This window comes from Lynx rufus, unplaced genomic scaffold (genome assembly GCF_022079265.1).
Source record: "Lynx rufus isolate CCGP_SWC_20201006 ecotype Redwood Valley unplaced genomic scaffold, mLynRuf1.p SCAF_15, whole genome shotgun sequence".
Lineage (NCBI taxonomy): Eukaryota > Metazoa > Chordata > Mammalia > Carnivora > Felidae > Lynx > Lynx rufus.
In genome coordinates, this window is record NW_025814829.1 from 37363757 (window position 1) to 37377484 (window position 13728).

General features: G+C 46.9%; 1 protein-coding gene across 3 annotated transcripts in view; it reads left to right on the plus strand.

The window, feature by feature from the left end:
• Positions 1-12737, plus strand: part of CACNA1E (calcium voltage-gated channel subunit alpha1 E) — a 310524-nt gene extending 297787 nt beyond the window's left edge. For 2 of the 3 annotated variants that reach the window (XM_047077295.1, XM_047077296.1), the window contains 6 exons: positions 354-454; positions 732-838; positions 4753-4864; positions 9335-9515; positions 10534-10724; positions 12177-12737. In XM_047077295.1, the coding sequence (XP_046933251.1) occupies positions 354-454; positions 732-838; positions 4753-4864; positions 9335-9515; positions 10534-10724; positions 12177-12737 (1253 nt within the window). Of the gene's footprint in view, positions 1-353; positions 455-731; positions 839-4752; positions 4865-8181; positions 8311-9334; positions 9516-10533; positions 10725-12176 lie in introns of all 3 variants that reach the window. The other variant, XM_047077294.1, reaches the window with a different exon arrangement.
• The last annotated feature ends 991 nt before the right edge of the window (positions 12738-13728 follow it).

Genomic DNA, 13728 nt, shown 5'->3' on the forward strand with positions numbered 1-13728 from the left:
GCTCTCTCCCTACCCATAATACTGTTCAGCAAACCCTCATGCAGGTGGGAATAGGGTGCCATTACTTAGACATGGAAATCTAGACCAGTGGAGGTGATGCTTACTCACATGTGGTTTCTCATCAGTACCCCTACTCTCACTGGGTGGCTATGGAAGCTCCCAAAGATGGATATGCAACCTAGTCACTTTGCATCCTCAGGGTCTGGTGCATGTGGAGCTCTCAATAAATACTGGCTAGGTGGATGGCTGAGGGAGCAAACCTGGTTCAAAGAATGGGGAAGCTTGTGAGGTATCCTCACTCTCTGCCACCTGTCTTCTCCCTGTTCCCTTCCATGCCACATTTGTGTTTTTAGCCTCTGACCTGACTGTGGGCAAAATCTATGCAGCAATGATGATCATGGACTACTATAAACAGAGTAAGGTGAAGAAGCAGAGGCAGCAGCTGGAGGAACAGGTGAGGGTCACTGACAGTATGGGAGGTGGGTGGGCCGTGAGGAGTCACATGACTCCCTATAGGGCCGGGCCTGTGCATAGCTGGGGCACAGTGCCCTGCAAGTGCTTAGAAGCAGAGGTAGGGGTGCAGCGTCCAGGAACTTTCTAGTTGTGGGGATTAGAAACCCAGTGGATCAGAGTATCAGGCATGTTCCTATCTTACCCAAGTAAATTGTATTCCCCACTCCACCAACACACCCCAGGGTCATATGAGTTCCTTTTTCCTACTTTTAACACAGAAAAACGCACCCATGTTCCAGCGCATGGAGCCTTCATCTCTGCCTCAGGAGATCATTGCTAATGCCAAAGCCCTGCCTTATCTCCAGCAGGACCCTGTCTCAGGCTTGTGAGTATAACCAATGGGTCCACAGCTGCCCTGTTTGCATCCTGTCACCCATGCCATTGTGCAGGCCCAGAAATGCCCCAGAAATAATAGTCTGAGCCAAATGACCCTTTCTCTGAGGTGAAGACATTTTTTATTTTTATTTATGTATTTAATTTTTTTAATGTTTATTTTTGATAGAAAGAGACAGAGTGCAAGTGGGGGAGGGGCAGAGAGGGAGACACAGAATCTGAAGCAGGATCCAAGCTGTCAGCGCTGAGCCCGATGTGGGGCCCAAACTCACAAAGGAAGTTGGACACCTGACCGACTGAGCCACCCAGGTGCCCCATTACAATTTTTATTTTAAAATGGTTATTCAGCAGGGGTAATAAAAGGCAGACAATGCATATTTGGTATTGTGGCCAGCTTTAAGAGACAGCACTGGGAATGGACAAAGGGCATAAGTTAGTGTCATCATTCAAACAAATAAGAAATTGGCCATTAAATTAGTTGCCGAAGCTGAACTGGAATTTAAGTTTGTTATTCCTAACCTCTAGAGTATTCCCACTACGGTGCTATCTGTAATGAACAAAAGCAACCTTAGATCAGGCACAAAAAGAAAAAAAAAATGTGTATATTGGAAGCAGAAACAAAACCTCAGTTAAGGAATTTGTCAACTCTTCTGAGTTGCAAGTCTTAGCCCCTACGTGTTAGTCATAAATGCTTTATTATACCATCCCTATCTCATTATAACATGGTTTTTCTCTCCTCAACAAGCATGTACGAGTACCCAAAGGGCAGAAATTCCTCTACCCCATGTAAATGAGGTTTTGTTGTTGGGTTTAACCCAGCCCTGGTTCTCATGGAGCCAATAATCACTAAATATCACAACTTTAGGAATCATCAGGGGAATGAAAGCCATTTGGAGTCTCTCACCATGAGTTCCTTTCTGCCTGTGGTGTTGGACGCCTGTTTTTGAAAAACATTGATTTCAAAGGTCATAATCCAACACATTTACAAGAGAAGCAAAGGACCAACACCATGACCAAGGCAATTGCTCATTTTTACAAATATTTGATGTGATGAGGTAGCAAGGTATGGATTCTCCTGTCTACACAAAACCGGCAGATGTTTATCTTTGATCTGTGCGGGAAGGAGGTATGCCTGGAGCAGTGGAACCTTCCCAGTGGAAGGGTGTGCAGCATTTTTCAAGAGTCCTTGGCTTAGAAAGGAGGCCACCCTTCTACCTAGACCTCTCTCACCGAAACATTTTGCTCTACATAACTCCCACATGGCATCAGTCCAACTTCTTTCTGTGTTTATTGATTCATTTACTCATTGATTTGACCAATATTTATTAAAACCCAATATGATGGAAAAGCTGGCTCAGGCACTAAGTATTTACCAGTCAACATGATCACAGTCCCCATGGAGACAAATCCTGAAAAAGAAATTTACACAAGTGATGAAAGTTCTAATGGAGAAGGGTCGCCTATTGGAATACCACAGGAGGGAAGCAGCACACCTGGTCGGGGGGTCAGGGAAGTCTCTCTGCGGAAGTAATGTTTAAGTGAGACTCAGAGGCATGTTCTTCAAGAGAAGGGAGAAGGTGATAAGCTTCAGGAGCCTGATGGCTGGCTGGAGCACAGAGAGCTCAGTGAGGCAGCAGGTGACGAACTCCACTGGGGCCAGCACATGGGAGCATTATAAATGGGATACGGGAGTGGGGTTTTACTCATCAGTGTGACATGATCAGACTTGAACTTTTCAAAGATCATTCTTGAATCCAGTGTGGGCTTGGATCAGAGGGGAGGAGTTTGAGAGACAGTACTGCTTTTGGTATGTGACTGCAATTGTGTAAATTATTAATGACTGTTCCTTAGACTAACAAGAGGGAGATGGGGAGAGATGCAAAGACTTGAAATATTATCAGTAGGGAGACTGGATGAGAGTTGGTGATTGATTTGCCTCAGGGAGTAAAGGAGAGGGGAAAAATAAAAGATGACCCCCAAGTTTCTGGCAGGAGCCTTTGGGATCGATGTTGGCACATGTCCTGAGAGGGGGACATTGGTCCCTCCGTACCTTCTGCCCTTACTGAGCTTACACCTGGTGGGAAGCCAGTCATGAAACACAATTATTGGAAAGAAGAAAAGCTGTCATTTTCAGTCATTTGTATAGGAAGAAAACAGTGTGGCAGAATCTGAGTCCATGTGAAAAGGGGACCTGCCAGTTCCGGCAGAGGGAGAGATCAGAGAGCATTTACTTAACAAAGTGAATTTTGAAGGATGAACTCAAAGTAACATGAACAGAGTTTGTGGAGGGCAGAGGAGTTGGAGAGAAGCATTCTGTTCTCTGGGAACAGCCTGTATTAACATCTTGAGGCAGAAAGAAGCCGGGTGGGCACATTCAGTGAACTTAAGAGAATGAAATTCAGCAGCGGGGGGTGAAGGGCAAGAGGAAGCTGGAAAAATAGGAACTAGATCATGAGCAGCCATGTTCCAGACTTTAAAAACCTTGTCTGTCTTCTCACCGTTAGGATAAAGTAGGAAGCCAACTCTCGGTTGAAGTTAGTCAACTCTGAGGTTGTTCAGTGATTCCAAGGGTCCTCTCTACCTATTAGGGATTCTGTGATTCCTCATACAGCAGTGCCTATCCTACTCCTAGTGGTTCTCAGGAGAAGACACACTGAGAAAGATGAGTAACATGTAAGCAGGTCATTTAAATATCAGATCACTCTGTATCAGTTGTGAAAATTCAGCAAACCTCCTCCCGGCAGCAAGGGGCCAGACGGGGGGTGACTCTGTGCTCTTCAGATCTCTCCTTGTGATCCAAGTCAAGGTAAGATTGTGCCTATGGATTATTTTTAAGTAACTGGAACCCCTTGTTTATGCCTCAAATTTTCCAGTGGATGCATTCATGAGTACAGTAGACTCAACCATGAAAGGGCTGTTCCTCGAGCGTAAGATGGTAGACCCATCTCCCCCTGCCAGCTCCACCATTACTGAGAGCTGCGGCCCAGCCCCTGACCACTTTCCTTCTTCCCACGATCAGGAAGCCCACTCTGCATCCTTGAGTAGGTCAGAGGGCACCTGTTATTTTATAGCAGCTATCTTCTCAGGAAAGACTGGCTATCTCTTTTTCTCCTAACCTGCCCCGTGGATCCCATTGGCTAAGAGTGTCCACAGGTACCCAACAGTGGTTTAATATCAGGCACACAGGGACAGCTGTCCATACCTTTCATTCAGAGGCCTCTTACCTCATCACCATTCAAGCATCCCCCTACATAGCCATCAACCCAGAAGTTACCACCTCCTCACCAGCACCTCTGAGATCACTCCACACGTTCATAAACCAACAGATACTATGTCTGGCACAGTCGTCCTTCAATAAATGTTCATAGCATTGAATTGTTTAGTTTGGCCAGGGATGTTGGCACAATAAAACCATATTTCTACTGAAACTGGAGGAAATTTTTTAAAAGACCATGACTGCTTAATATTTAAACAAATTGTTCTCTGTTTAAACTATGGCATTTTTTTCTGCTGAAGGGAGAAACTGAGCAGAAACAGGTTTGCAATCCAGCATTGGTCTTCCATATGGCTGAGTGTGACAAATAATGTCATTTGTCACAGATACACCAGTCACCAGCAGAATACTGAATGGTTCCCAACACAGGTTGAAAACAGTGGTTTCTCCTTTCCACTCCTTTCCAATGCTTTTGCTTTTTTTTTTTTTTTTTTTTTTTTTTTACTTTTTAATTCTAGGGTCCAGCTGCCTGTCAGTTACCAGGCTTACAAGCCAGCCAGTATTAAAGGGTGTTACCTTTGGTGGGAAGGAAGTCTTGTCTGGGGTGGGAATTAATAGTGGTGCCTATGACATGGCTTTCTCTCTTTTTCTCTCATGTACACATTACCTCCTACTTTGCCATTGCTTTTCAGGAGTGGCCGTAGTGGATACCCTTCGATGAGTCCGCTCTCCCCCCAGGAAATATTCCAGTTGGCTTGTATGGACCCAGCCGATGATGGACAGTTTCAGGAACAGCAGTCTCTGGTGAATGAATGAGTTACATGACCTCAAAAATCTTTCCTTGGTTTCCTGATCCCTCCCATTCTCATTTCCAAATTTTATTTCATAGCTATGGTTTATCAGGAAAACCCTTTCCAGTAGTCCTGCCAGTTAGTTACCCCAGGAGTTTCCTGCTGTCTCTCCTTTCATAGCTGAATTTCTGATGTTCTGTGACAAATGCTTCCTCTGCAGATTTTTACAATCCCAGAGGCCCCTTACCTGCTGCAGGAACTTACACTGCTTCAGGCCAAACCTTCTTAACTTATGCCTGTAAGCAGCAAATGTAGAAGCAAGAGTCAAAATCTTGCCTTGGATATGGGGCCTTAGGATGGACCGTCAGGATGAGTGGCACCAAATGGACAGCTTAGTGTAGCCAGGTACTGCTTCTGGGAACACAGGAATACCCTACGCCAGCCCTTGGGAGACGCCCTGCTCCTGGATCACTCAGGGGAGCACGTGTGAGTGACTGGCTGTCAGCCAAGAGTTACAAAACAATCTCTTACCTCTTTTCTGTGTGTCCCTTTGGGTCACAATTCTACCAGCCAAGTACATTCTAAGAGGTCCCTAAAATCCTTCCCATAAGCCTAGAGTTTTGTTTTTGTTTTAATGTTTGAGAGACAGAGTGAAAACGGGGTAAAGACAAGAGAGATGGAGACACAGAATCCAAAGCAGGCTTCAGGCTCTGAGCTGTCAGCACAGAGCCCGATGCGGGGCTCAAACCCTCATGTGTGAGGTCATGACCTGAGCCAAAGTCGGACGCTTAACCACATGAGCCACCCAGGTGCCCCAAGCCTATAGTTTTTTATTAGCATAAATGATAAAATTCCTGAGAAACCTCTTGAGTCAAGTTTAAGCTTGGAGAAGAGGGGGCACACTGACCTTTAGATTTTGCTAATACAAAGCTAACATGGGATTTCCAATGATAATAGACTTTACCATTATCCTTAGTTCAGGAGTCATCAGATCAGGTTCCTTCCTGAGCTTAGAATTAAACCCCAAGTGTTCATTGGCCTGGGAAGAAAAAGACAAAACCCAACATTTGCAAAAATCCATATAGACAGCTTATAGTAAGTTCTATGCCATTTTGATTATAATTCATCTGTTTTTTCTCTCCCCTTCTCTCCTGACCCCTCTCCACTGCTACCGTGCACCTCAGAGCCATCCTAGATGGATGATGTGGGTGAAATGTGGGACTGATCTGTTTATGGAGTGCATGTCTGCTGGCATGAGTACCCTCAGAGCAGGGCAAAACCCTTTGGTAGCTCAAATGGGTGATTCCGTCTCCAGTGACTGCAGAGACAGGGAATTCTGCGTCGCTGTGTTTGGGAGACAGCTAGACCAGACCCTCGCATGGTATGAGTGCCTTAGGTGTTCTTGGTAAGGTAGGCAGGAAGCCTTGAACGAATTTCCTGCCTTTCTTTGTGAGGAATTTAGTACCATGGACTAATTGGTACAGATAGTTTGATTCTTAAAAGTGCCTCTCAGCATTTTACAGCTTGTCTGCCTCATGATGCGTCTGGCTGGGAAAATCTCAATAATGTGTCCTTTCTTTCACAGGGAGGCTTTCTTTATTACATCATTATTTCTGTGGGTTCCCCAGGGCTGAGCCGTAGTGCCAGGACTTTTTGGATATGTGTTCATCTCATTGTCAGTACTGGTGTCTGTAATTCAGTTCAGGTGTCAGCCCGTGCTATACTCTCACCACTGTGTACTCCTGCCCATCCCTTGGGGCCCCCCGCTCCACGTCCAGAGGCGTGGCCATGATTTGTGCGTGTGTCTTACACTACCTCTCACACCCCACAGCCTGTAGTGTTGTTACCACGTCTGTTTCAAGTCGGACCTGTGTGCTTTATAAAGCATGTACTACAAACACTATAATTCCCTCAAGTGCACATATCACATGTCCTAGGAAGGCAGTTCTCCCATTCACCCCAGTAACCACCCAGCCACAGGGTCTTGGGCACGCTTCCTTCAGCAGTGCCCTATTCAGACAACTAGGTTGTTAAGGTATAATTTCCTAAATATAAAATAGCTTTTTTTTTCTGGTTTATAATCTCCAGATGTCCAGGATATTTCTAGGTCTCTTTGGTGGCCATGTAAACATTTCCAAGGCAGCCCTACCCTTTATGCAATGACAGTAGCTATCTGTATAGATCACGTACACTTGCCAAACTAACATTCTTTAGCCAGGAAAATAACAAAAAAAGTTGCACAGAGACTTAGAAGGGTGGATTGGAAATCTCTAATTCTCTAGAGTGGCACAGGCCAGTATAACAGCTATTACCCACATGTGGCAGTTGAACATTTGAAATGTACTAGTCCAGACTGAGATGTGCGATAGGTAGACTTGGTGCAAAAAAAAAAAAAATGTGAAATATCTTCATTTTTTAGATTGATTACATGTTGACATGAGAATATTTGGATATATTGGATTAAAAAAACACAGTTTGATAAAACTACTCTTTTAAATGTAGTTACTAGGAAATTTAAAATTACATAGTAGTTTGGATTATATTGGACTCTGCTAGCTTAGAGCATCCCTGACAGCATCACCTACCACATTTTTCAAATGGTTTCAATCTTAGGAAAGCTCTCAGCTCACAAAATCATGTCTTAAGGTTTGAGATGATATATTTGACACCAGAAATTGGTGACTTTCCTTAGAGTAGGAATTTCTATTTGTTTATTTTTCTTAATTTTATCTATTTATTTTGAGAGAGAAAGAGAGTACAAGCAGGGGAGGGCCCGAGAGAGAGGGAATCTGAAGCAGGCTCCCTACCAACAGCTCAGAGCCTGAAGCGGGGCTCAAACTCACGAACTGTGAGATCATGACCTGAGCCAAAACCAAGAGTTGGACGCTTAACTGACTGAGCCACCCAGGTGCCCCAGTAGTTTCTATTTAGTTGATAAATAGGCTTATTCTTTTAATCTAAAGAAGCCAACGCTACCAACTCTCAAAAAGTAGACTTCACATATCTAAGAAGTATTATGACTCATAATACTTTACAGAGCTATACAATCTGAAACATTGCTTAGTAGTAAATAAAAGTGATAAATACTAGACTAGGAAAGGTAATCTTTACCTTTTAATCCCAGGTAGAGCTTTCTGTTTGGGACATCTGGTATACCACATGTGCATACATAAATGGACACATATATACACATACAACTGAGATCATAAAGATGCAAGTCTGTCTTCTAAAAGCCATTTTTGTTATGGAGGAGGCAGAATCATCCACTGGAGGTGAGAAGCAATGAGATGGAACCAAGTCCCACAAGCGTGGCTGTGTGTTTATTTCCAGGAGCCAGAGGTTAGTGAATTAAAAAGCGTGCAGTCCTCTAACCATGGCATCTACCTTCCTTCGGACACCCAGGAGCATACGGGATCTGGGAGGGCATCCTCTATGCCACGCCTGACTGTGGATCCCCAGGTAAAAAGCTATCACCACCTACCCTATGCAGTGGCATCCTGGGCTGTATTGAATTGGTGGGTTATGAAAAAACATCTGATATTATCAGGTGAGCTCTTGACTTGCCCCCATCCCTTCCCTACAAGAAAAATCTGGCTCATGGGCCATCTTTAATAGAGCCTACTCCTCCACAGTGTGTTTTCAAGGAAGCCCTAACCATAACAGTCTAGCCAGCAAAATGGTATAACTCCTTCCGGATGGGATCAACATTCTCAAGACTCAACCAGCCATGCAAGAAATATTTTACAGGATTTTCCCTGTGTATTTTTCCTTTTCTCCTTTCCTGGTTCCCCCAGCACATATGCAATTATGTACACACACAGCTCTGTGTCAGGACCGTCTGTCCTAACCAGTGCAGGCCACGCCTCATTTGTCTGTTTTCCTGGCTTTTTTTCTGTCTGTCTGTCTCACATCAAGTTTTGACAGAGACAAGAAGTTTTTGTGGATCTGTTTTAACATCTGTGGCAAATCAAAAATGCCAGAGTTTAAGGTGGGACTAGGATGGAACCCATGATAGAGAGCAGTTCAATCTTAGATGCTGCCCAGTGACAGGCTCTCCTAAGCTCCCAGGCTACATGGCAGGGCCTTCTCTGGCGAGGGGAAACAATAAAAGGCAAAGCTGTGCTTCTTGTGTGGTGCAGACTTTTTTTGACAATTGCCTTCACATATTCCAAGGTTCACTGCAGGTCCTGGCTGAGTTCTTCTGGTAAATGGCTGTATGGGAAGCTTACCCTGTATACTCAGCTGCTTGCTTTCCTGAGCACGAAGAAAAGACCCTAGTTAAGTCTCAGTATCTGTGTTAATATAGCATAAGACACTTTCTGGAACAGCCTCCTTCAGCTCAGGTCTGAGCAAGAGGGATTCAAGGGAAGTTATGCTTTGCAATGTTCAATAATTTCTATCTCACTTCTTCCCTAATTTTAGAACCTTCCAGTAATTAATCCGGATTTTGTGTTCCTCTGGGGGGGGGGGTTCATGTTTCCAGGTGGTGACAGACCCTAGCTCCATGAGACGCTCATTTTCCACCATTCGGGATAAGCGTTCAAATTCCTCATGGTTGGAGGAATTCTCTATGGAGAGAAGCAGTGAAAACACCTACAAGTCACGTCGCCGGAGTTACCACTCTTCCCTGAGACTGTCAGCTCATCGCCTGAATTCTGACTCAGGTGAAGGGGTCTTCACTGTTCACCTCTTTTCAGGCTCCCGCCCTGACGACCAATTCTGGCAAGAACTGAAAATCACTGGAACAGGATTCAGATAAGGATGCAGGTTGAGGAGAGTGAGGGAAGGAAGAACACTCATGACCAGAAGTGGCTTCCCTTTGTGACTTAACCCAAAATGAAGTCCTCTATATTCATCCTAAAGGCTGAAATTTCTTTCTTTCAGAGTAGGGCTATAGAAATCATTAAAATGTATAGCGTTATTGAAGCAATTATGTTGTATACCTGAAACTAATTTAACCTTGTATTTCAGTTATATTTCAATAATAAAAAAAACTGAGATTTTCAAATGGCCTTCTGCAAAACCCTGGGGGTTTGCTAGGGGGCCTCTGATATATTCCTGGCAGGGTCTGGGCTCTCACCTCCAACTCCGCTTCAACTTCGATAGTGTTACCTGGAATTGTTTTAGGTATTTGAGTTTCATTTTTTGTTTTTTTTTTTGTTTTGTTTTGTTTTAAGGAAAAGGGTCATACTGATAACAATCATTAGCAAATCATTAGTCTACTTCAAACGCTGTTTTGCTAGATGAGGAAACATATTAAAAAGCAGTGACATGCCTGTAGCATAGGGCCAGTAATTCACAGAAATGGGACTAGAAGCCCTCAATGGGACTGAAACCCTTTGACCTCCATCCCTTCTACTGGTGCCATCTTGCCCCCCAAAAGTTACACACCCATGTTTAGGACGTAGAGAATTCCTGGGCCAGGGTGTTGGCAAAGATTCTATCTTAATTGTGTCTAGGGTTAACAGAAGCAGAAGAGAACCAATTGCATCCTTTGGCCTATGTGTCTGCACACTTACCTCTTCACAAAGGGTAGTTTTCCGACCTTTCCCTCCTGCCTCTGACATGCCTGGAGAAGCTGGGGTTCTTTAGGGGCTCAGTCCCAGGCTATATGACATCTCTTTATGTTCAGAGGCCAGTATGGGTAGAGTTGTGATCAGATGCTTTTGTCTTCTCTCCCAGGCCACAAGTCTGACACCCACCGCTCAGGGGGCAGAGAGCGGGGACGGTCAAAAGAGCGAAAGCATCTTCTCTCTCCCGATGTCTCCCGCTGCAACTCAGAGGAGCGAGGGACCCAGGCTGACTGGGAGTCCCCCGAGCGCCATGAGTCCAGGTCTCCCAGCGAGGGCAGGTCACAGACCCCCAACAGACAGGTGAGCATGGAGAGGAAGTGGAGCCTCTAGAAAGATAGGGAGGAGTGGTCTGTTAACATTAGGTGCAAAATATGGGCACCCACACAGACCTTGGTTTCACAGGAAACTATATCCATTGTGCGCAGAAGTTAGCTACTCATGCTTGTGTACTTACAAAGGATAGGAATTCACAGAAAACCAGATAGTTCCCCCAAGAAAGACAATGGTATCATCTCAGTCCTCAGAACCCAGAGGTACAAAGTCCCAACAAATACGTGCATGAATGTCTCAGCCAGATTTAGGAGGAAAAGATCACCTTTAGCCAGAAAAATTTCTTTGACCAGTTACATGATCCTAAGTATTAGTTAGAATGGTGATTCATCCCTCAGCACAGGATTTATAAGTTGGATCAGTTCAACCTTACTGACCTAGCTTCCAGCCATCACAAGAAGACCACCTTCTTCTTCCAGACTATTGTTGAAACACCATCCTTTGCCTAAAAAACAACTACCCGAGCTATGTGAAAACATGCTCTAGCCCTGCTCTCCTCCTCCCAGCCCTACCGTGGGTGTCAGAGCCCAGATGGGAGATCCAGTCAACAGCAGTGAGCAGAGGGGAGGAGGAGGGGCTAATAGAGACTTTTAGAGGCAGTGGAGAGCTTTCTTCTAGAGTAGTGGCTTTCAAATTTCAGTGCAGAACATAATCACCAAAGCATAGCCTTGGGGTCTAAAGCATTCTACTTCAGTAGTGAGACCAGCTAGAAAGGGAAACCCAGAAGTCTGCAGTTGAAAGGACCCCTTCTTCCCCAAGAGTTTCTGAGCAGGTGGCTCATGGGTCACACATACCTTGAGAAACACCTTCCAGAAGGTCCGTTTACTGGCACTGGGCTCAGGGACCCTTGGGAATAAATAGGTGAGCAGGTCACGTAAGGTCTGAGGAAGCAGCTGGTCATGTGGATGAGTTAACGTCAGCAAGCCACTGAAGACTCGAAGGCAAAAGTGAAGAGGAGGGAAGGTGTTTGCCATTCCTTCAGATCCACTTCCCAAGAAGGATTTCCCAAACACCAGCCCTAGAGCATTCATTCACCTTTCCTGTAAGTGGTCTTTCTGAAAAGTCCCAAGGCTTTCTTTGGTGAGCCACTTGTAACATATATAGAGCTTCCAGATCTTCGCTACTTGAAGTGTTTGTTGCATGGTCCGGCACCTGGGAGCTTGTTAGAAGTGCAGAGTCTCAGGCCTCAGCTGCAGTTTAAATGGACCTGCCCTGGCCTATGTGGCAGAGACTCCTTAGTCTCAGTTAATCCCTGCATTCCTAGGGGAGGGGACTTGCAGATGGGACCCCAACTCAGCCCTCCCTCCCCCAGAGTCCAGACTCCACAGGCTCTCTGTCAGAAGGGTTAGGGGCTGTAACAGGGCCGCAAGTAGGGATCAGGCCCAGCCCCGTCTAACATGCCATGTCTGTCCCACTGCACAGGGCACGGGTTCCCTGAGTGAGAGCTCCATCCCCTCCATCTCTGACACCAGCACTCCGAGAAGAAGTCGCCGGCAGCTCCCGCCCGTGCCACCAAAGCCTCGGCCCCTCCTTTCCTACAGCTCCCTGATTCGACACACCGGGAGCATGTCTCCACCGGCTGATGGAAGCGAGGGTGGCTCTCCGCTGGCCTCCCAAGCCCTGGAGAGCCCTGAGGCCGGCCTGGCGGAGTCTTCCAGCTCCCGGCACGTACAGCAGGGTCAGCACGCACAGCAGGGTCAGCACGCCTCCCCACAGCGCTACATCTCCGAGCCCTACCTGGCCCTGCACGAAGACTCCCACGCCTCGGACTGTGGCGAGGAGGAGACGCTCACCTTCGAAGCAGCTGTGGCCACCAGCCTGGGCCGCTCCAACACCATCGGCTCGGCCCCACCGCTGCGGCACAGCTGGCAGATGCCCAATGGGCACTATCGACGGCGGAGGCGCGGGGGGCCCGGGCCAGGTGTGATGTGTGGGGCTGTCAGCGACCTCCTGAGTGACACGGAAGAGGACGACAAGTGCTAGAGGCTGCTCCCCCCTCCGATGCATGCTCTTCTCTCACACGGAGAAAACCAGGACCGAATTGGGAAGCCAGTGCTGCCCGGGGGGGAGGAAGAGGGAGGAGGAAGAGAGAAGGACACCATGCATTATTGGACAAGACGAAGGAAAGGACCCAAGGAAAACCAGTCGAACGCGCCTGATTGCTTTACTTCCCTTTGCAAGATGGGCACTGCCATAGTTTTGCCTCTTTGCTGGGGAAAGGAAATACAAGAACACAGAGGGTTATTCCCACGGCAAAAGGGACGTGAGGATGGCTTTGCTTCCCCTTGCCCCTTCCCACTTTTCTCTAAGCCGTGGAGGGATGGAGCTGGCCTGTGTCTACGCCCCTTGCCCTGAAGAGCCTGGAAGATTTTTCTGGCTCTTAACTGGGGAGTCGTGGAGGCCACAGGAGAGGAACCTCCTCCCTCACCAGCTCTTGCTCCCTGGCCAGCACCACTGCCATCAGGGCAACCGCAACGGCATCTCCTGCATTACCCTCTGGCTTGCTTCCCCCAAAGAAGCACAGGCTAAGTTTAGGAGCCTTGGATGCCAAGGATAGGAGGCAAGGAGGGAGGGAAAAGCTGAAGTGGAACAAGGGGTCAGGGTGCCGTGGCAGCAGCAGCAAGGGCTGGTCTGGGTGAGCAAAGCCATAGTCCAGCAGCCCAGACCACAGGGGAGAGGCTCAGAGAGATGATGAATGGGTGGTGTTGGGGGCAACAGTCCTGTCTCTTGGAAGCCTGTCACCCACTCAGTAGGTGCTGCATTAGGGTAGGCCAGGGAGGTCCCTCAGGCTCCACAGAGGTCCCTGACGCTCCAGGAAGGGTGATATTTTAAAAGCATTTAACCCCTCTGGCCAGCGCACCAGCTGGTGTGAGCAGAGGTTCAGCCTTCCTGCTGGCGCCCCGTGCTCTGCCAGGCCTTAGCCCTGCAAATGCTGGTCATAAGGGATCCCTGAGGGGGGTGGGGGCCATTTAAG